The following is a 22,294-nucleotide window of genomic DNA, read 5'->3' on the forward strand; positions in this document are numbered from 1 at the left end:
GTCAAATCAGAAACACAAACGGGATGATTATGCTTCAATAAAGGCATGTTGCAAACGAGCGTTTTTAATCAGCAGCACCTGACACAAATCATCTTCATGTTTCAGTTAAGTGACATTAAGTAAATTATGAGAGAACAGCGCCGTTGCATGATTCATCTCCCTGGATGCACAAGCAGTCCCCGAGCATCGTGCACAAAAAATAAATGTCCTCATTAGTGTTAAGCACTTTACTCCCATGTTCCCTAATGCTCATTCATGGTATCACGGCGTGTCGGCTTGCCCCCAGGAAGCCGTCAGCTACAGATGTCATTGCCCCCGCTGACCCCGCTCCCTCCCCCCGCCACGGCACACATGGCACTGGAGGATTGTTCCCCCCAGAACAAAAGAGTGGGGGGTTTCTGTGGAGAGCAGGCATCCAAACATTCCTCTTACAATGGGCAGAGTGGCCCGCAGGTTCAATTAGTCCACACTTTAAAACTGGGCTCAAAACGGAGCCACTGTTTCCAGGAACAAAGCCGGGGCTCCTCACTGACATGGGGCTTTTTGGGTGATGCCATTTGTTCCTCATGTTGCAACATTTTAAGAGACTTTGGCCTTTTGTGCTCTTTGTTTGCTGCCATGTTGCCACAGAAATAAACCTCTTGAAGGCAGAGATTGATGGTTCAGCTTCTCTTCAATAACTTTATCTTTGACAAGAAAACAGCCACCAGCAATCCAGTCCAATGGATCTGAATACCATCCAAAACAGGGAACACCTTCTTAATTCACCACAATATTTGATTCTGAAGGATCTGGAGACATTGTAGATCAATATGAATGCCACAAAAAGTACTGTCCATGAAAACTAAACCTCACCTTCTCTATCCATTGATCATGCAACGTGAAGGCTGATCAACAACATCTGAACTTGTGTATTTCTCTGGCTTGGTATCAGTGTCTGCTGTCATGATGTAATGCATTTAGACCGAGAGCTGGTGTGATTTAGGATGTGTTGCAGTGACATGTTCTGCTGCACTGACACTGATGTGATGCCCCCCCTAAAAAAAAAAAAAAAAAAAAAAAAAAAAAAAACACCTTCACGTCTGACCAAGCTGCTGGAAACCTCCCCAAAACGCACATAATCGATGAGCGGAGGCATTCCGGGAGCGATCGATGAGACACCCCGGAGGCGCAGAGCAGCGGGGGAGCTGTCTGATCCAAGTGCAGATACAAAGTGATGGACCGGACTCACCTATTACACACGGTGCGCCCGTAACGTCGGGTACTCGTCGTATCCGAGAGCGAAGCCGCCCCGAAGCGAGCCGCCGTGTCACACTTCACGCGCACATGTTGCCAGTCCTCCTGGGAGAAATGTCAAAATCACGGTGAAGCCAGTGGAGCCCCCGGTGGAGGACTGCAGGCGCGGACCGTGTCGCTGCTCCTCTTCCTCCTCCTCCTCCTCCTCCTCTTCCTCCCGGTCCCTCGGAAGCCGCGCGGTGCGTCCGGGCTCTGGACTACACGCGCAGGGCGCCACCCTTCGCCGGACCCCCGGACCCCCGGACCCTTTCTCCGTACGGAGCGTCAGTAAAAACGGCGGGACGGGGCGCGGAGTGTCCGCCTCGGGGCAGCGGGCTGCCGGTGAACTGGGATTTAATGTCTGATGCGCAATTAAAGAGGCGCGCAGGACGCGCAGCGGAGCCTCCCACTACACGCGCGCTCCGTGGCGACTGGATACGGACGGGGAATTTTAATGAGGGCTGCTGCAGAGTTTCCTCCCTGAAAACACAGCGAGCACAGGAAAAAACAAAACCGAAAGTTACCTGACAGGAAGAGGGGCGACCGACGCAGAAAGCCCAGTCCAGCACGCTGCCGGGCGGTCAGCAGAGAGGGGCTCGAGCCGAAGCCCACCTCCGAGAAACACCTGTTGACTGGAAACAGTCTGGACACCTGCACTGAGTGCTGCAGAAGCACATCCAGAAACACGGGGCTGCAGTTTATAGAGGAACGAGCAGGAATGCAGCACAATCAATGCAACAGCAAAATACATATTTCTCCTTATAAAGGTGCACATAACTTCCGGTTTCCCCTATATCAACATGATTCTAAAGTTGTTCATGTCCCTCTGGTGAAGTGGTTTGAAGTCTCCCCTCACATCAAGAATACTCCTGGTCTGAATCAGTTTTCTGTGAGGAGTTTATTAACATCTGTTAACATCTTTCTCTTTAGAGCAGTTTGCTTTAACAGTGAAAAACATGAATAAATAAATAAATAAATACTTCAATTTTTCCTCACACACCATTCATGTTTAGATTACATTACCAGTATTATTTTTTTGGGTAGTTTAGTCAGTTTTTCATTCTTCCATCTAAGTAATACAAACATTGCATTAACTATTTTGTGGATAAAATTTGCACCCTTTCAAAGTAAGATTTCACTGTTATCTATACTGTTTCATCATAATTATTTGTGACTAGCGTCTGTGTTAGAGTGAATAAGAGAAAACCATCTGGCAGGTTGATGTGAGTGCTGTCACGTGGAGGAGGGTGATGGTCTTATAAAGTTGTCAGACTGAGTGTGAGGAGGGAAGATAATATGAATATCTTATGAAAGCTTTAGTTCTGGAGCTCAGTGAAAATGATGACAGACTGTATTATATGAATTTGTTGTTTCTTTCTCTCTGTAAGTGAGAAAAGTGCCTTAATATATAAATTACCTTTAAATGATAAATAATAAATGACCTTTTGAGCATTTCAATATTAGAAAAACAGCTCACATCTGCCTCTGCTTAAGTTAGTGGCCATCATTGAGTCTAAACAGTATGAATCCTTTAAAGAACCGACTTGACGTGTTGGTCGTCAGGAGTCATCCTTTCCAGATGACCCAGAGTGACCCTTCTGCCGGAGACCCCTGCAGTCTGAGTCATGCTCTCCTCCACTCTGTACTGAGGACAGCAGCTCTTCCTCCTCTAATCCCAAAACAACTGCTCAGCACTGAGTTGGTGGTGAGGCTGTCAGCTGGCCCATCTATTAGGAGGCTAAACCACTTATCTGTCCATATGGGGAGGCGCGCAGGCCTCCGACCTCAGCTGGCATCCGGGTATGAAACGGCAAACAGTCCTCAGCAAAAAGCCTCCGTCGCCAACGTAAACAGAACCTGCTGTTGACTGGATGAGGACGTCTACAGACGTAAGTGGCAAATAGTCATTAGGTGGTTAGCAGCGTGCTTAATTCATCAGGATGAGCGGATTTTACCAGGCACTGACTTCAGGAACACAAGAAATGTTCAGAGCAGAACATCCTCAACACATCCGCTTTTAATCTCATTCATTTTCAAAGACACTCATTAAAACTAGTTGTTTTTTTAATTAGGTGAAATATTTAATAAATATCAGCAATGTTAAAAAGGCACTTTCAAGACATATGAGTTGCTCGAAGTCCTTCTTGCACACTGGCTCAGGAAACACCAACAGTACACTGCCCTCTACAGCCCGTCGATCAACACTGCGGTCAATAACAAAACGTGACTCAACATTTTCTGGGTCTTTCCAATTGAGTCATCCATCACCAGGACCGCCTGAGCGTGGAGGCACCAGTGGAAAAAAAAACAGTGCCACATTGATTATATCCACAACCATCTCGAGACAGATGAAAATCAGGGACGGCGATGTTCAGTTCAGACGGCTCTTCTTCAGCCTGGAGGAGTCTGGTCCGGCTTTACGCTTCCTTGACGGCGTGCCCGGAGCGTCTTCATGGGGGGCTTCAGTCAGGTAGTACAGCTCGATAGGCGGGGTTGGCTCCTTGAAGAAATGGTGCACAGGACGGATTTTTAGCAGCTTCAAAATCTGATTCAATCAATACAATCATTTACTTCTAAATACACATTTGCATGAATATTTCTGCTGACCTGCATGAGATAATCCGCGATGTACTCAGGCTTCAAGCATGTGACTCCCTGCGAGGCAGCGTCTGACAGGTCGACTCTGAAGTCTCCCGGTTTGAGACGGTTGAAGTCTGCAAAGAGATGCGTGGCCTCTTTGTACAGCGGCGGGGAGAGGCTGGGCAGGACCTGCGAAGCAGTCACAGTTAATGAATACAGATTTACAGCGTTTAGAGCGGAATAAACACCAGCCTCCTGGTATAAATAAAATCACGATGGGGTATCGGTGTCTCGCTGCGTGGCTGCTACTTTTCACTTTCCATTACTTCGCTGTGATATTTCCTCTTAATGTGTTTCAGTTTATTTGGTTTCAAAACGGCTCCTGCAGTTTGTAAAAGGAAGATAATGCTGGAAGTGGCTCATAAAAGAGAATCGCACACACAAAACTACCTTGGCGCCGCCAGACTGCAGCAACCGCCTGAAGCCCGATTCTCTGTTCTGGTCGATGTTCAGCATGACAATCCATCCACTGAAGGCTCCCTGGGAAAATACAAATGCTTGTTTAGAGAGAATAAACGTGTCACACTTAATGACAGTGGTGTTAACTGTGTGTGTGTGAGAGTGTGTACCTCGTGTTCAGAACGTCCCTGCAGAGCTTTTCTCCAGCGCATGGCAGCTAAGGCCAGCCTCCTCTGCTGCGGGGTGATGGAGGGCAGAGCGTCCAGGATGGAGCTACTGCCCCACTCGTACTCATCCTCCTGGAGGAAAACGAATGACGAGCATATTATTAATTCAAGAGGAAATAAAGTTTAATTTTAAATGACAATCATGACTGAAGATGACCTGTTTAAGCGTGGGAAAATGGAGATCTTTAATCATCCCGTTTTAGATTTTATTCTTGATAAAATGATGACCCGCTTTCTAATCAGAACTTGCCTAAAGCCCTGGAAGTTTGAAACACGGCGCGCTTCAGATTCTGACCTGCACGAAACGGCCCACAGAGCGGCAGGCCTCCAGGTACGAGCGGTGCAGGATCCATTTGCCTGCCGCCATCGCTGCCAGGTACTTCTCGTTACGGAGCGGCGTCCCCACGATGATGTGTGTGCAGCTGGGGTCAAAGGACTGCTTGTCCAGGACTACGCCGCCTGCAGGGCCAGAAGAGTAAAACACAGGAATGATTAGAGGAGGTGACGAGAGACAAACCTCATCATGAAATGACATGGAAAATTAAAAATAAACACGCTTTTCGTGGAGAAGCTGCATGATTAGTGACGGTTTCACAATTAGTAAATCATTCATTAATAATAATAATAATAATAATAATAATAATAATAATAATTATGATGATGATGATGATAATAGAGGATGTCAGGAGCAGAGTCAACCTCAAGTGTTGACAACAAACTTTGAAGGTTGTCAGAGGAAACATTCTGCTGGAGGAAATCTTTTCACAGATCCTGGAGGCACATCCTCAGTTCCAGCCATCAGGGATTCTCTCCTCTGACTTCCACACTCTGATGTTTCGTCTTTTGTGCTGCAGTGTGTTGAGACGCCGTTAGATCATTAATTAGATGGGAGACTCACCCAGTTCCTCTATGAGGCAGCTGTAGTCGATGCGCTCCTGAGGGCTGAGGGAGGACAGCTGGAATCTGGGTGGCTGCTTTTCTTCCTTCCTCTCTGCCTGAGAGAAACGTTTGCACAAGTAGCTTGCTTCAAAGACGATGAAATAAGACATCTATGCTGCTTTGGAACTGATAAATGGACAGACTTTATTGCGGCCATCATGAACATGAACAGCTACCTGCGGATCAGGCGCTACCGGCGGGTTAGCAAGCGGGAAGGCAATGCTGGGAGCTCGTGGCGTCGGGGTGCCGTCGTCTGGTCGCTCTGGAGGAGGAGTCATGACCTTGTGACCCAGGTGCTGCTCAATGACTTCGCAAGCAGCTGAGAGAGAGAGAGAGAACAGGATCCAAATAAATCAGAACATGACTCAGCTGAGCGTAGTGCTCGCTAGCTGAAGCTACGGCAGCGTCGTATCGTGCTCATACCCATCTCCACCAGCTCCGAGTCGGTCATGGAGTGCGTGGCGGGAGATCTGTTTTCTGCAGTGGGAGGGGGTGGAGGGATGAAGGGCTCCGAGTGCTGTGAGGGGCTTCCGGGCCACTGGAGGTATCTGCCAGCCTGGCCCGCTCCTCCCTGGCAGTGGGGTCGTCCCAAACTATCTGCTCACTCTGAGACGGCTCTGTGTTCACATCCAGAGCTGCTTCTCTGGACACCCTGGAGATAAGGATAACACAGAACAACAACGTGAAGCCCAGAAACTGTTGAGAAGAGTTCCTAAAAGAATACAAAATATACAGATTATCAGTCTGTTAGAGACATTGAAGACTGTTCCTACTTGTAGCAAAGAAAGAACATATTTTGTACCTCAGAGCTTCCAGAGTTCGTCTGTTACCACTGCGTCCCACTCGGCTCCCGTTGGGTGTTTGAGGACTGGACTCTGCTCCTCCTGACCCCGTCCTCCGGAGTCTGACCGAGGACCGCCTCCCCGTCGTCAGTTTGGTGGCGGACATGATCTCCTGCAGCTGTCTTTGCAGGTTCTCCCTCATTTCCACAGTCTCAGAAGTAACTGGAATCCAAAGACATGGAGCACGTTGGTCTCTACATGAATTAAAAGCTCAGAATGTCGGGTGTCAGATGGACTCACTGGTTGCTTCTGCAGCATCTTTCGCCTCTTCTTGATCGGCACTTCCATCGCTCACACGGCGTGAGCTTGGAGTTTCTGTGGCATTTTGCGCAGACTAGGACAGGATGAAAGAACATTAATAACATTGATTTATTATCTATTCTACACCGGTACAGAAAATAATGGTATCTCTCAGTCTGAATGAATCTGAGCTTCAGTCCCACCTGGTCGGTCCTGGCCTGAGAGAGGTCTCGGACTTGTGTTCGCGTCAAAGGCGGCGACCTCTGAGAGTTTGTGGGCACCTGGCTGAGGTTCAGGCTCATCTTGGGGTTGTAGGTGAAAGGATACAGAGACTCCGGCACGTGTCTCTGCTCCTCGGCACACTGCGTTCGCCAGACAATGGAACAGCTTGTTACCGCACAGAGAAACTTATCAGGGCTTAAACATAAATGAAGCGACAGCGATTAGGGAGGGGAAACATTACTGAAATGGCAATTTGTCTCTCAAATTTACATATCAAAGCCATTTCTCATTTCCTATTCTGTGTCTGTTGATGGGATGATAATTATTTCCCCTGGGTGAAATGTTCCAGGAGAATACTGAAAAGCAAAATGAGATCCCAAATTAAAGTCCATCTCGATTTTAATCTATGTATCTTCTTAAAGACGGCATTTACTTAAAAGGATGTTGGAGTAATGGAAACAAAATATTTGCCTATTTCTTCGAGAGCACGTCATGCTGACTTCGAAAGATTGAGCAGAATCAACATCTTTCTTTACCACATCGTATTATAACAAGCAGCTGGAAAGAAGTGAAAAACTTTCATATTTATAGCGCGCCACGGACTTGTGCCAGTCAACATCCACTGAAACAGAAAGGTTTAACAGACTAATCATTCCTATTTGCAGAAGCACAACTAGAAATTTCAGCAACAATCATATAAGATGAGTTCTGTGATCACTGCTGGATTAACAGCTTGACTACATGCGAGTCTTTGATTTGCACTGTGGGAAACGTACAGCATGCAGCCAGTACTGGGAGACCACATGCAGCCCTCTCTCCTTCACTCCTTTGTATTCCCGTGTGCTGTCGCCCACACGGGCCCTGGTAGATGTAGTGTGTCACCGTGTCGTCGCAAGCCCACCTGAGAACAAGAGCAAAGGCTTGTTTGTGTGTATTTCTGACCATATTCATAAGTCAAAATGGGAGAAAAAAAGGAAACATTCACATTTTTCTGCCCTTTTTCCATAGGATGTAAGGAAACAGCATGAAGGGAAAAGAATCTTTGAGTCAGGGCTGAGAAAAAAAAGCAACACAGAGCAGGAACTAAAGACACTTGAAGGATGTTTACTTTAACAGGAGCCACTATTTACTGCTCAGTGCTGAATACCTGAAGTCGGCTCCGAGTGAAGCAGCAATGCCATTAAGCTCACTCTGCAGTTTGCTCAGTTTTTTCCCCACACAGACGACAACACCAGCGAGGGGACCAACTTCTTTCTCCGGAGCCTTAAAACAAAAACACAAATACATTTGTTTGTAACTTCGGTTGCAGTTTATTCAATATTTGTCTCCAGAGAGAGAGAGTGTGTGTTTTGCCTCTTCTGAATCTTTGTAACCAAACAGTTCTGACAAATCTGTGCATGTCAATATTTTTTTACCTCCATTTCGGCGGGACTTTGCGAACTGGGGACTGGCAGACACTGCCATCTGCCTCAGAGATGCCGCTGCGGGCGCTGCTGGCCAGAGCCACTTTCATCTTTCTGTTGATCAGTTCGGTGAGCGGATGTCTCAGCTGGCTCTTTTGGCTTTGATGCCCCGCCTGGGGTTTCCAGAACTTCTAATGCATCCTGAATAAATAAAAACACATAACAGCGTGTATATATGTATATGGCTATGACTCCGATGGATAGTACTGACTCTGCTCTAACCTTGACATTAAAGGAGGGTCTGAAGAGCTGGTCTCTGCTGAGGAAGCGAGAGGGCGTGTCCGTCTGCAGGACGGCCTCTTTCTGAGCTTTCTTTTTGCCACTCTCCTGGTTTTGTTTGGGGGCACTGGCGTCTTCTTTATGATTCATCTTGTCCAATACAGAGCGGAACAGTTTGCTCTGAAATCGACCCAAATCCAGCGGGGTGACCCCCGCACTGCTCTGAAAACCCAGCAGAGGGATCTCAGGAGACGAACGCGCTGGTGGAGGTGTGGCCGGCTTCTGGGAACCACCGACAAAACTCTCTTCATCTCTCTCTGTAGACGAGGAAAAATACATTTAACCTGTCTGGAATAAATACACCAATAATTAAACTACACTACAGTGGTTTTTACCCAAATGAAGTTTATAAAATTGATATATTTTTTTGTTTTATCATTAAGTCTTTGAAAAACACATCAATAATCCGCAAATCGCTCGACCAGAGACACGTTTCTAACCTGGAGAGTGCGGCAAATCCACGAGGAACCTGTCCTCCACTGCCTTCTTGCCCGTTCGAGCAGACTCCAGTATCCAGTGCATGGTGACAGCAGGAAGCCCCCACTTCTTGGCGGCCTGGAACTTGGTGCCCTCAGGACTCTGTAGCACCAGGTGGGTGCTGGCGAGCATGCCTTTCTTCTGGTTGGCAAGACGAACAAAGTAGTCCTGGACACTGCAGCAGGGACAGAAGAGAAGGGCACTTATGACGAGCAGCAGAGGGTGAAAGGGCCGATGAGAATCTGCACAAGTCAGAGGCACATTAATCCAATGCCATGTTTAAATTGCTTGGGTTTAATGAAATGACCCCCTTGTAAATCTTGACTTATGGAACAAATCAAACCTTCACATCACTTCAGAAACAATAAACATTAAACAGAAATGCAGCATTGATTGTAAATATCAAGCAGCCAAAATTAAAAAAAGAAAAAACAGTTGTACTTGGCTCCGAGGTGTTTGGCCAGCTCCACCAGAGACTCCCTCTCTGCTCCGGTAAACTGCTGACGGAGAGAACGCAGCCCTTCAGCGGAAGATACCCCTCCATCGCTGGAACAGGGGTGAACAGAGGGTTGGTCGACAGTGGGCAGAATGCTCTCTTCTCCCCACACATGGCCTGAAGCAATAAGAGACACAAAAATAAATGATTAAAGGAAAATTCTCACCCAAAAAAAATCATCATGTGTGAATCAGTACAGCCTGATATGGATGCAGACTGCCTCTCCACTGCTAATTTGAAAAGGCCTGTCTGTGACCTTACCAGCCAGTGTCGGTGACCACCTCGTCGACTGTGGCCTCCACTGAGCAGCCCAGCAGAGGCACCACAGCGTAGTCTGCTACAAACCCGGGTCCGGCGACGAGCGCTCTGCCTCTGTGTTCCGTCACCAGCAGAGAGAGCTGCGCCTCAGCCTCGTTTCCAAAACCCACAAGGAGAACCTCTTCCGAAAAACAGTCCGGCCTCGCTGGCTTCCTGCAGGGCTGACTCTGGCTCCGGGCCCTGGGTGGGGGTCGGCTGAGGCTCTGCTGCGGCACTGATGGACATTCTACTAGTTCTATCTGCTCCTTGAGCCACGTCAACTGGAAGATAAGAGGAGACAGACAATAAGTGCAATTTGCAAAAGCGACCTAAATCTGAAAGGCACAAGATGAATACAACCATCACTCCTTTTAAAAGATCCTGGACAATCATGGATACTTACTCACTGTGGGTCATCGTCCATATACTGCGACAGCAGATCGTCTTCTGCTTTCTTTGCCCCGGAGTGCTGGGGCTGGCTGAAGGTGGGCCATCTGAGGGCGGGGAGTGGTGAGTGTGGTAAGCCGGCACAGACACGGCGGCTGGAGCAGGAGGCAGACAGTCAGGTGGAGGTAACCTGCCTCTGGGAGCAGAGTGCCTTTAGAGAAGCAGTCGAGCAGCCACTGCACTGTTACCACATGGGGCCTGCAAAGTTGTTTGAAGACATATTCAAAAGGTTTTTAGTATTATGTTTGTACTTTAGGTCATCAGAGCATCCATTTTTACAACATCAATCATATTTGTGATGAAACAGACAAAATCTATACTATTTAAACACTAATAGCTGCATGCATTACACAGAGAATTTTTAACTTGCGGTTCAAACCTGTGAGTTGCTTTGGAGAGAAAATTCTTCAGGTCCTGGTCCACTTCTCCCATGACCACATGTGTGAGCTCCTCACTGGCCTGGTTGAAGCGCAGCCCTCCTGCAGCGTTGACAAGGCGCCGCAGCTTCTCCAGTTTCTTGCCCGGCAGGCCGCACAAGTACAACTACAAGATTTAGAACAAATGAATTAAAACAACAGATCTACATCTTACAGATCATCTGTAAATGGTTACATGAATAGAAAATTGTGAATAATACAAAGTTAACGTGTTTATTATTACATTCTATTTACCTTACAGCCATCTAATATATCATCGGACGGACACACTGAGAGGTCCACACTGTCCAGAGGATCAGGAGTATCCAGTCGACTCATGGTGCCATTTGTGATGACTGTATCGTTTATTGTTCTGCTCGTGTTGACAGATATGTGGCTCAAGCCCAACAAAGAAGAGACGTCTGAAAAAAAAAAAAAAAGATGATTCTTGAATTATCACTACAAGGCTTTTAAATTATTTAAAAATCTCTGAATAAATAGGTTTCAAAATGTTTTCTGATCAGTATAAAAGTCACAAGTAGAATCAAAGATTTGACCAAACATTTTCAAGAACATGGCTCACCCTCCTTGTTGGTGGCAGTCGGGGTCGAAGTGTTTGGTTGTTTGTTTTTCGACGTGCTGTGCTTCACTGTGTACCTGCTCTCATCTTGACAGAAGCCCTTCTCAATGCTGTCAAACAGCCAGTGAAGGGACACACAATACACATTCCATTTTCGAGCGCATTCGTACTTCTGACCTGCAAATGAGTCAAATACTTGTACTCAGTATAAATGAATGAAGACAAACTTTAAGAATGTAAAATTTCACTTCTTTGACGACTGTATGTCAGAAGTATTTAACGAAGAGACCACCCAGTGTCACTAAACCGGTGGTGACTCACCAGCTGGCTCGTTCACAATGAGATGTGTGCACTCGTTCATTTTGAGTTGGCCGGTGTAGTTTGCTCCATGCTGCTCACACAGCCGCTGTACTTCTTTTCGTTCTGTGCTGGAGAGTCCTGTAACACAGACCGTACAGCCACGCAGCACAGGGCACAAATAGTCATCCTGGGGGAGGTCTGTGTACCTGAAAAGACTGAAGACACAGAGAGATAGATGTTTTATTCTTCAAAGCCATTATTTCCATTAGCAATAAAAGTATATTCCTACTTTCGACTGTTTAGCTTCAGAATAGCATCTGGAATTTCAAGTAATTTGACATGAAGTACTAAGTAAGCCTGTCTGACACTGAACAACATTAATAAAACAAAAACATACCCTTCCTGTGATCTTTCCCAGCAGGATTTGACCCATGTGGGCAGCAGGATGGGCTTACCCAGGCTGGCTGCAACTAAGTATTTCTTACTGCCGACCTCTCCAGCGATCAAGTGTGTGACAGACACATTGAGATCAAGATAGACCCTTCCACCCATGAGTTGCACCAGATCCATCACGTCTTTCTATTGAAGGAGAGACACAACAAGTTTTATAAAAAGTTTGCCGTTCACTTATTTCTCTAAACTATCATAATTCATCAATGTGTCTATTCTGCTGCTCCTTTAGACACGCCATATACCTGCATACACACACCAGCTGTGAACACAATTCACATTTGAGTTTCCTTCACACAAACAAAATAAATAAATGATGTTGTGGATATTATAGGTTAACTCATCTTTCTGGGATCAAACCATGTGATTGACAAGCAATAGAGAATGTTTAAAAAGAGATGTCATGCTTAACATTGGCACTGGCAGCTCAGAATTTCATGGAAGTAATTGCTTGAAAGGTAAGAGTGATATTCTGTAAAGAGTAGGATGAAGGAAACAAACCCGTGTCGCTTTGTCCAGACTGGTACAGGAAATAGTGACGTCTGCCATGGCCATGTTGTAGACAGGCTTCTCCGCTTTGGGGACACAGCGTTGCTGCTGCAGGCAGTACAACACCACCAATGGACTGACAACTCTGCAGCCAAGCTGGATGACAAATCACAAGGTAGACAGATCATATTTCACCCGTTTCTACCAGATGTGTGAGCGTATCCATTAACTGCTTTTATTTCATTCTGCCTGCTGGCCAGCCTATTTGCTTATTTGAATGGAGAATTTCTGCCAGTTACTTCAGTGAAAGCAAAATAATAATTTTAAGGAATTCTGTCGTCAAGCCCTAGTCTTTTTTAAGTCTTACTGGTATGCCACAATAACAATATTCTCTGCAACTTTTCATCTACTGATGACAGCTGACTATGTGTCTCATTTTGAAATTTTAATTGGATCTATCTCAAAAATGGGAACTTTTTCTTGAGTCGGTGGTTTCAATATGTGAAGACTGAAACAGACCTTCTGGCAGTGGAGAAAGGCCGGTGTGGTGAAGCTGCTGAACACAAACAGGGACTTGTCTTTCTGTTCCATTTGTAAAACATCATCCTCTGTAACGGTTTTCAAATACTTTTCAGACTGCAGCTCCAAAATAGCCTGCGTGAATAAGACAAAATCAATCGATAAACAGGAAGAAAGACAGACGTGAACAACAACACAAGCAACAACAAGAGTGGGCCAATGCAGTGAAGAATACCTCATAAGCCTTGACAGCACATTCTGGTTTGGGTTCTTTACCCTCCACAAACTTCACAATGAAGCCTTTATCTTCTTTAGACATAGTGAACTTTTATCTGCATGAAAGAACAGACATGTATCTCAGGGCACCAGGACATGTTGAGACTATACGCTTCGATACTGAAATCACCAAAGTGGCTCTAAGAGATTAAGTAACATTAAGCACACACAAAAACATGATTCCTAATAGCTTCTAATCGTGCTTTATGTTGATAAAAACAGAGTCACTTACCTCTAGCACTGCTGTCACTGACTGTGCACAGAGAGCCTGTTAACACGGTGAAGCTAATATTCAACCACACATTTCCCTTAAAAAAGTCTTAACGACATTAGTATCCATAATACCACGAATACGTTTCTGTATAAGATCGCAGAGTTAAATAGCTTCGCGTTTTGCAGTATTTCAGAAGTCTTTCGGATTTACGATGCCTTTGTTATTAGTCTTCGCGCCATTAGCATTACTTTCTGTGCCCCCGGTAATGTGTCCGGGTGGAAACACACTGAAGTTAAAAAGATCCGCAGCATAACAGACTCTTAATTCCGCCCTGTCGTTTGAATTGGACCAGTTTTTCCATCCATTTATTATTTGAAACTCAAGTTATAAGCTTCGGTGAATAATGATAACCAGTCAGTAATTTCAGGTTTCGCTTCTTTTTTTTTTCAGATCCACCTTTATTCAATATTGAATTGAGTTATTTAAAGTTCATGTGGTCATTTTCACTTGGTTATCAAGGCTGTGATTCTACAGTCAGCTTCTCCATCCATCTCACATTCTGTGATTTTGTTCCCCTCTTTCACTGAATAAAATCTTTACCATGATGAAACTCAACAAAATACTAATAAAGCAATGTCATCATGTTTTGTTTTGTTTACTTTTAAAACACTATAAAAGTTGTGAAATGTTTCTCGAAGTTTGATTATGAATAATTGCGTTACTTTCCATAGGTAGACTTTTATTAAAAAAAAAAAAAAAAAAAAGAAGATCATTGTGCCCTGAATTGCATGGCACTTAAGTTCATTGCCTCACAGTTGTGGTTCAAATCTAGGCTGAAGTCTATTAAAATAGTATTCACATACTTTCCCTTGACAGTTCCTGTCCATTTCCCTTGAGGAATTCCACAATGAAGGCTTGTGGGGCTTAGTTGGTGACTGAGAATTAACAAGAACTGTGCATGTATGCATTTATAGTTGGGGTAAAAATGAAGAAAAAAGCTTTTTGTCCAAGGTGCACCATTTCGTTGCCAAGTCTTAAAATGAAAACTACTCGATATCAATCTAAATGAACCAACATAAATACACTTCTATAATACATCTAAAATTTTTCACACCAGTATCTCGAAAACCAATGGACTCAGATAGATGTTTTCAAAAAAGCTGGCAGACTGGGAAAATAATGATCCTGTCATAATGATATTTTAACTTCTATGCTATTCTGTGTTCTTTCTGTGTGGCGCAATGTTGCAACCATTTCCTCCAGAGATTATTAAAGCTTTTCTATTATTCTATTCTATTTATCATCAATGTTAAGTCAGAAGTATTTCCCCCAAAAACATATTCAAATATTTATTCTACCAGTGAGAGCTAAAAAGAAGTTGCAGGGTATAGTATATCTCGACAACTGTATTTTCCCAACTAGAGAGATTTGACTTTCGTGCTGAATCTAATGGATTCCACTCAAATGAAGAAACATTTCCCTTTTTAATCTAGAAGTTTTATTTTTAGATGGAATAAGAAGGTGTAAATGACAATAATTGAAAAAAAACATGCGGGAGGTATTGAAAAAATAAAAACCGGTACTTATAGTAAATAGTTAAAGGATGAAACTGTATTTTGACTTTGGAGCTGCTGGATAACATGGATAAAGAGAAAAAATACGAAGAGACTGTGCTTCTCAGATCCACAAAGCTGGAGATGACTCCGTATGGACTTTACATGACCAGTAGATGGCAGCAGTTCGCCAGTAGTATTTCCAGTCTGTCGAATTCGAAGAAGAAGTTGTACCCGGAAGTAGTTTTTCCTTACGTCAGTTTGTAGTTCATGTGACCTCAGAAGCCGGAGAGTCCATTAGTCGTTAGCTAAGCTCCCTGAAGTTGTGTAACAGGGAAAACAAAAGGACACTGCTCTCAGGAGGAGTCGTTCACTGACTATATACAAAGGGTCTGTCCTCAAACCTCTTCAGATCCTCAACTTGAGTCGTATCTCTCGGTAAAATGTTCTCCCTGTCGACGTCGTTTCAGCCCCAGCAGGTAAGCCTGCGAGGTAGCATTGTGGTGTTTTGGCTAATGGACGTTTTGTTTTGTTTTCTTAAGGTGATCTGTGTTTTCCTCCTGAACTAAGTGTTCAGATTTGTTGTTGTTGGAAAAGAGTGTGATAAAGGAATTTGTCTCGCTTTGCGTTTTGGAGTTCTTGCCTGTCGGTCAGTGACACAGATATATATCCTGGCTAACGTTAGCATCAACACGCTAACGCGAAGCTACTCAAAACCAGTGTGTGTCCCAACACCACGTTGTAAAAGTGAGGTACGAGTGGCGCACAGGAGGTTTGACATTTGATCTGACTTGGTAATCAAGCAAGGGAATAAGACGTTGCAAAGTCAGTCTTGAGAGAGTCGAGGTTACATAACCTCCGCTGTAGGCCATCGTGTTTGAGTGCTGTGAATAACACTGACATAACAGTCAGCAGTGACCCTGCAGTCAGGAACACTTAACACCCTGCAAATCTCATGCAACCTGTTTGTGAGAGATGCATCCATTTGATGAAAGTACCTCAAAATAAATGTCATTGTGGTTTTAAATTGTAATCACAGTAAGGCCTTCTTTACCCCCACTGGATGATAACAGATCATAAACCTACTTTTGCAATTCAAAACACCGCAATAGGTGTTGATCGAATTGAATCTCTCTGAATCAAGACCAGATATGATTTTCCAATATTCTCATTGACTGTTTTAGTTAGGTTTGTATGTGTTGTGTAAAATGTATGTCTTATGATAGTTCTGTAGCCACAACACTACAGCCAGTGCAGGCAGAGACAAGGATTACAGTCTGTAATGATAATTAATGACAACAAGCATAATGACGGGTACCAAAATCCCCTGTTTGTGTTGAAACTTGACAGTGTAGAAACATTTATTTTCTCTTTGATTCATGGATCATACTTGATCACACAATTTTTCTCTAAAAGCTTAGTAGTATAATAGCACTATTTAGACATCTGTCATACACAGTATTATTGTTGTTTGTGCTCTGAGACTTAATACAAATTGATTATAGAGATTACAGCTTATCTGTTTGATATCAGTTGTGATGAAAGCATTGAAATGATTAAAAATCATCACCTTTTTCAACGGTAACTCACAGTGAAGTAGATTAATAGGTGTTGTGCATGCCTGATCTTTCAACATCGTGTCATGGGAATGAGAGGGTAAATAAATCGGTGTGCTCAGTGACTCTTCCTCACCCTCCACCTTTTGTGTGTCTCTCAGATGATTGTGCCTCTCAGTCAGCTCATCAATGCTCTCCACTCTCTGAAGAACTCAGCCACAGCTTCAATACAGACCCTTCACAAAGACTTCACTCCAGAACACAACTCGTTTCTAAAGGAGGTGAGATGGAAAGCAAAGATGCATGTTTATGAAACTCCAAGCCACAATTCAGTCTGATCACATCTGTCTTGGATGATTGCATTAATGAATGCTATCCAAAAGTGAAGATGAGTGATTGTTGCTTGTGTTTCCACAGCCCAGTGTGAGTCTGAGGGAGCTGGGCCTGTCGGAGGTCGGAGTGAGTCAGCTGGATGAGCTGGTCAGCAGGTTGCTGCCCTCACCGGGACCAGAGGAGCCTCCCAGTATCCCTTCGATATGGAAGACCAGTCACATTTCAACGAACAGCTTCTTTCAAAACAAGCACGGTGAGCAGCATAGGGTTCACTTTTTCCACAATCCGTCCTTTAACGTCCTTCTTTTGCCTGAAATGCCTGATGTGTTTAAAATTTGTCCCGCAGGGTTTTCACACAGGCGTGCTGGAGGTTTCGCTCCACCATTATTCCACAGACAATATCACAGTCCCCTGAGAGAAGTTTGCTCAAATCTACACTTTTTGCCTGGTAAGGAACTGAATTCACTCACCGTGAAACAGATACAGTGGTGGATTTGATTGATTCGTGATTTCTCATGTGTATGTTTTTGTAGTTTGGGTCCAGAGTCGAGGTTTTAAGACGCTGAGATCAAAGACCAGACGAACAGAGTCTGGTTACGATGGTTATACTGAATCTGATGCCTACACTCCGACTTTCATGAAGGTATGCTCAGTATGGCTCATTTTCAGTCAGAATTATCTGTATGATGAAAAGATTTTATATGTCCCGCCATTCATACAAATACAGCGAAACCTTGATTTTCTTCCGTGATTAGTCCCTGAAAATTGTTGTTGAACAAAATCCATGTCGGCAATCCACATCCATGTTGTCTGTTTTCCGCACAGGGGCTGCTTATGAGGGAAAAGGGACAAGATGCACAGTCACTGGACCAGGTGATGAAACAAAAGAACCTTCCAGAAAACCAGCAAGAGGCTTTCAAGACAGGCTTCACTGAGGGATTCATGAGGTCTCAAGCCTTCACTCAGAAAACACAAGGCAAGAGAAACCTTTATCTAGTCAAGAGATTCCTTTGCGTTCATTGTGACCGTAGCAGCAGATTGCTTGTGTGTAGCAGTGCAGCTGGATTGTAGAGTAATAATACTGATCTCTGCCTTTAACAGACTCACTTAGGAGAACCAGGCTGATCCTGCTGGTCCTTCTTCTTGTCGGCATTTATGGTTTGTCAAGAACCCCTTTTCTCTCGGGTAAAGGCTCCTTTTCTGACGCTGGTTTGTTTCAGTTTTCATTCTTTCTTATGCTTGCGAATCAAAGCAAAACACTACATGCACACTGCGACTCATTGAAGGCCGTCACTGTCTCCAATGGTATAAAGTGAAATGTGTTTCATTGGAGTTTATTTTCAGCAGAAGAATTACGAATCACCTTGTGCACATGGATTTATCTTGTAATTTATAAAGCCCAGTGTAGTGTGCATGTAGCGTTTGATTATTCTGTTGCATACAGCTGTATGAATACTTATAGAAAATATTTAAAAAACAAAATAAGTGTTAATCTTTGCTATAACCAGCCATTCTATTGTATGATATTATGAGACTTTGGAAAAACAAACCCTCAACCTGTAATTTCACTGATTTCACAGTGAGGTTCCGCACAACATCTGGTCTGGACTCTTCAGTGGACCCCATTCAGATGAAAAATGTGACGTTTGAGCACGTCAAAGGAGTAGAGGAGGCAAAGAATGAGCTACAAGATGTTGTTGAGTTTCTGAAGAATCCACAGAAATTTACCGTTTTGGGTGGAAAGCTGCCGAAAGGTATCATCCTTTGTTTTTTATGGTTCACAACAACACATAGTTAATTAAAAGTGGTGTTTGATTGATCTCCTTGTCCTCTGTCCTCTCAGGGATCCTTCTTGTTGGTCCGCCCGGCACTGGAAAGACTCTCCTGGCTCGAGCTGTTGCCGGGGAGGCCGACGTTCCTTTCTACTACGCCTCCGGATCCGAGTTTGATGAGATGTTTGTGGGCGTCGGTGCGAGCAGAATCAGGAACTTATTCAGTAAGCTCGCCTCATTTGAGAAAAAGAGTGCAACTATTGAAGATATGTCCAGAAAAATTATGATTTTTTTTTTTTTCCTTTTTTTGTGGCTTGCAGAGGAGGCAAAAGCTAATGCTCCCTGTGTCATCTTCATTGACGAGCTGGACAGCGTGGGCGGGAAAAGGATTGAGTCTCCGATGCATCCTTACTCCAGACAAACCATCAACCAGCTGCTGGCTGAAATGGATGGGTCAGTTTGCTCTCAAGTAAAGTTTGTGAAGAAGAAAAGGCTCCAAAGGATGATCAACGATACTGATCAATTGCTTTGCTGTTTTGCAGATTTAAACCAAATGAGGGCGTCATCGTTATTGGTGCTACCAACTTTGCTGAAGCTTTGGATAAGTACGTTTACAATTCAGAATTTTTAAGAAAATGCAACTTAAGTATATAAGATGTAAGGCTGTCATTAAATCAGATTTTCATTGTAAAGTCAGATTTGTAGTTTTGTTTTGTTTAATACAATAAAGAAAATAAAATTTTAGTCCTAATAACTGCTGGATCGTTGTTGCTGTTCAGTGCGCTGGTCAGGCCTGGAAGGTTTGACATGCAGGTGACGGTGCCTCGCCCCGATGTGAAAGGACGCACAGAAATCCTCAACTGGTATCTCTCCAAGATCAAAGTGGATCCTGGTAGGTTTGACTGTGAAATACTCTTTAATATTAGAAAGAATAGTTCAGACTTTGGAATTTGTTAATTTTTTTTACCCTTTCACGCACTGATCAAATGTTAGATAAGCAACCCAGGTTCCTCCCAGAGAGTGTCTTTGTTGGCTGTTGCTGTGAAGGACACACTTGTCTGTGATCGGTGCTTTGAAGACATTGTGTATTGATTCACAGCCGTTGAGGCAGAGATCATTGCCCGGGGCACGGTGGGATTCTCTGGCGCGGAGCTGGAGAACCTGGTCAACCAGGCCGCCCTGAAGGCAGCTGTGGACGGGAAAGAGATGGTGACAATGAAGGACCTCGAGTTCGCAAAGGACAAGATCCTCATGGGTGAATACACACAATGCTTTGATCTGCTCCACAGCACATCTCTCATTATATTACTGATCTGTGCACAAAACGGGATGAGACCTGTGATTGGAAACCATTTCTTCTTTGTGTATCATGTTCATGACAGGCCCCGAGAGGCGGAGTGTAGAAATCGACAAAAAGAACAAGACAATTACTGCGTACCATGAGTCTGGTCATGCCATCGTTGCCTATTACACGAAAGATGCAATGCCCATCAATAAGGCCACGATCATGCCCAGAGGACCAACTCTTGGACATGTGAGCTCTAGAAATTTACTTTACAGAATGTCATTTATCCATAAGTTTATTTACTTGTAACACATTCTTCTGTTCCTTCGGTCCTCCAGGTGTCCATGCTCCCCGAGAACGACCGCTGGAGTGAGACACGAGCTCAGCTCCTGGCTCAGATGGACGTCAGCATGGGCGGTCGAGTAGCAGAGGAGCTCATCTTTGGGGATGACTACATTACCACAGGTGCAGGAAACAACAAAGCTGCTTTAGTCATAAGATTTGTGAGGCCAGACATACCATATTACGAGTAAAGGTAGTGCTAAGTGCCGTAATCTATTATAGTAGCACGACTTTGATTGGCTTTACAAACCAGACATGCATGATAATGTTGGTTTTTATCTTGAACATCGGCACATAATGTGTGTTTGTGAACAGAAGCAATATAATTTATTAAAATCATTTACTACACAAGTTAATCACAGCATCTCAAACGTCTGGGTTGTTTGTTGGCCAGCACTAACACGCTTTGTGTTTGTTTGGTGAATTTCAGGAGCTTCCAGTGACTTTGATGGCGCCACCAAAATAGCCAAAATGATGGTGACCAGGTTCGGCATGAGTGATAAGGTAAAAAAAAAAAAAAAGTAATCTAATCAATTTAGAGTGATGAATTTTACATATTAGTTCTCATCAGTCTCCATCTTAATAAATGGTGAGTGTCTCCAACTAAAATGAAAGTAAATCAGATTTTTTGATAAGCTACAGACAACAGTGATAAAACAGCCTCAAAACTACATTTCTTTAGCGTTACCACGACATACTGTGTGATTATACACCATGAAATAAAGTCATTGATTCTATAGCTTGAAGGATTCCACTTCAAGCTTCTGCGCATCTCATGGATGTAATTTGTTTTTCTCTCGCAGCTCGGAGTCATGACCTACGGAGACGTCTCCAAGCAGAGCCCCGAGACACAAGCAGCCATCGAACAGGAAGTCAGGGCTTTGTTAAAGGTGAACGCCCAACGCCGACAAATTCAGTGCTCTCAATTCACTGTTAACTGAAGTATAGTTTATTTATTTTGATATTTTTCTTGTTTTTTTTTATCCAGGACTCATACGACCGCGCTAAAAACATCCTGAAGACCTACAGCAAGGAGCACAAGAAGCTGGCCGACGCCCTGCTAACATATGAAACTCTTGATGCCAAAGAGATCCAGATGGTGCTGGAGGGCAAATCCCTGGACCACTAGATACCTCAGTAGACCTGTTACACTCTTTAATCATGTAAATATGACGCTGTGCGAATGAGCTCAGGCCTTTTGGAGGCCCTGTATTTAATTCTTTTTTTTTTTGTTTGTATCGGCTCTGTTGTCGATGTGCAGATAACAGAGAAATGACCATGTTTCCTCCATTTTTCAGTTCACCTTTCTTTCCTCTAGAGATGGCGGTCGGGTTCACAGCGATTTTTAAGCAATTTTAATTTAATCAGATGACAATAAAAGTTTGATTCTACAAATGATTGTTCGCTTAAGTCAACAGACATGCTTTATCATGGACGACTCTCACAGCAAATGACCTTCAGAGTGTTTTCATACATCAGAGTTGATATGATCAGTCTCTCTCATCTGCATAGACTAGTGAACACCATAGGACCTTAAAGTACCTCAATCTAGAATGTGCTCTTTTGCTGTAGCAAGGTGCAGGTGACACCCCTGTGTAATTGTTGAACTCCTCATATTAGATTTCTGTCTCTATTTGTTGTATCTTTCTTGCTTTACCATACATACGATGCATTTTTTGTTCTTATTTATTCAAGTGCCCAAAGGTGTGTCTTATTTCTTTGAAGTCAGCGGGAGATCCATTCGTCCTGAATGACCTGTGACTGATGACGGGTAGGAGTGTATATACTGTAAGTGTTTAAAAAGGAGTGGCTCGGTGCTTCTGTTCACTGCTTTAGACCTTTAGACCCTTTGCGTTTAGGCCTTCCTGAAGCAAAAATAAAGATCGCTCTTATGAGTTTGTGTAGTGATCGACAAAGAGATATTCATTTGGTTTTGTTGTTTCTTGACCTTTCCAATATTCTTTAT

General features: G+C 43.9%; 2 protein-coding genes across 3 annotated transcripts; one reads left to right on the forward strand and one right to left on the reverse strand.

The window, feature by feature from the left end:
* Nucleotides 1-3,641: 3,641 nt before the first annotated feature.
* Nucleotides 3,642-13,735, reverse strand: LOC115394574 (DNA topoisomerase 2-binding protein 1-A-like). The gene is given in 36 exon segments (XM_030099918.1): nucleotides 3,642-3,775; nucleotides 3,883-4,044; nucleotides 4,306-4,395; nucleotides 4,485-4,613; nucleotides 4,837-5,000; nucleotides 5,440-5,536; nucleotides 5,657-5,799; nucleotides 5,904-6,026; nucleotides 6,029-6,132; nucleotides 6,283-6,484; nucleotides 6,563-6,656; nucleotides 6,766-6,924; nucleotides 7,561-7,641; nucleotides 7,643-7,685; nucleotides 7,932-8,047; nucleotides 8,217-8,324; nucleotides 8,326-8,388; nucleotides 8,470-8,783; nucleotides 8,967-9,178; nucleotides 9,445-9,505; nucleotides 9,508-9,616; nucleotides 9,761-9,768; nucleotides 9,771-9,937; nucleotides 9,939-10,059; nucleotides 10,184-10,258; nucleotides 10,261-10,362; nucleotides 10,365-10,441; nucleotides 10,623-10,786; nucleotides 10,915-11,081; nucleotides 11,243-11,416; nucleotides 11,561-11,754; nucleotides 11,937-12,118; nucleotides 12,491-12,634; nucleotides 12,998-13,132; nucleotides 13,233-13,329; nucleotides 13,506-13,735. Coding segments are annotated over 35 exon segments (4,497 nt in total). The 5' UTR covers nucleotides 13,317-13,329; nucleotides 13,506-13,735; the 3' UTR covers nucleotides 3,642-3,646.
* A 1,566-nt stretch (nucleotides 13,736-15,301) lies between these two features.
* Nucleotides 15,302-22,223, forward strand: LOC115394347 (ATP-dependent zinc metalloprotease YME1L1-like). 2 transcript variants are annotated; one of them, XM_030099645.1, is made up of 18 exons: nucleotides 15,302-15,519; nucleotides 16,758-16,877; nucleotides 17,014-17,182; nucleotides 17,276-17,377; nucleotides 17,463-17,572; nucleotides 17,755-17,905; nucleotides 18,031-18,138; nucleotides 18,510-18,683; nucleotides 18,773-18,925; nucleotides 19,022-19,154; nucleotides 19,244-19,306; nucleotides 19,481-19,593; nucleotides 19,801-19,956; nucleotides 20,084-20,235; nucleotides 20,325-20,451; nucleotides 20,759-20,832; nucleotides 21,132-21,218; nucleotides 21,317-22,223. In XM_030099645.1, exons 1-18 carry the CDS (start codon nucleotides 15,484-15,486, stop codon nucleotides 21,455-21,457), a joined length of 2,169 nt encoding a protein of 722 aa, XP_029955505.1. In that variant the 5' UTR covers nucleotides 15,302-15,483; the 3' UTR covers nucleotides 21,458-22,223. The 2 variants fall into 2 exon arrangements, with proteins under 2 accessions (XP_029955505.1, XP_029955506.1); XM_030099646.1 differs by having other exon boundaries at nucleotides 18,031-18,114.
* Nucleotides 22,224-22,294: the final 71 nt, after the last annotated feature.

Source organism: Salarias fasciatus, chromosome 9 (assembly GCF_902148845.1).
Source record: "Salarias fasciatus chromosome 9, fSalaFa1.1, whole genome shotgun sequence".
Classification (NCBI taxonomy): Eukaryota; Metazoa; Chordata; class Actinopteri; order Blenniiformes; family Blenniidae; genus Salarias; species Salarias fasciatus.

What these genes read in the sequence shown, in the direction of transcription:
- LOC115394347 (XM_030099645.1), top strand. Translation starts at nt 15,484, where the DNA reads ATGTTCTCCCTGTCGACGTCGTTTCAGCCCCAGCAG. An exon ending in ACACTCCGACTTTCATGAAG is followed by an intron (nt 17,573 to 17,754) that starts GTATGCTCAGTA and finishes TTTTCCGCACAG; the next exon opens with GGGCTGCTTATGAGGGAAAA. An exon ending in AAGTCAGGGCTTTGTTAAAG is followed by an intron (nt 21,219 to 21,316) that starts GTGAACGCCCAA and finishes TTTTTTATCCAG; the next exon opens with GACTCATACGACCGCGCTAA.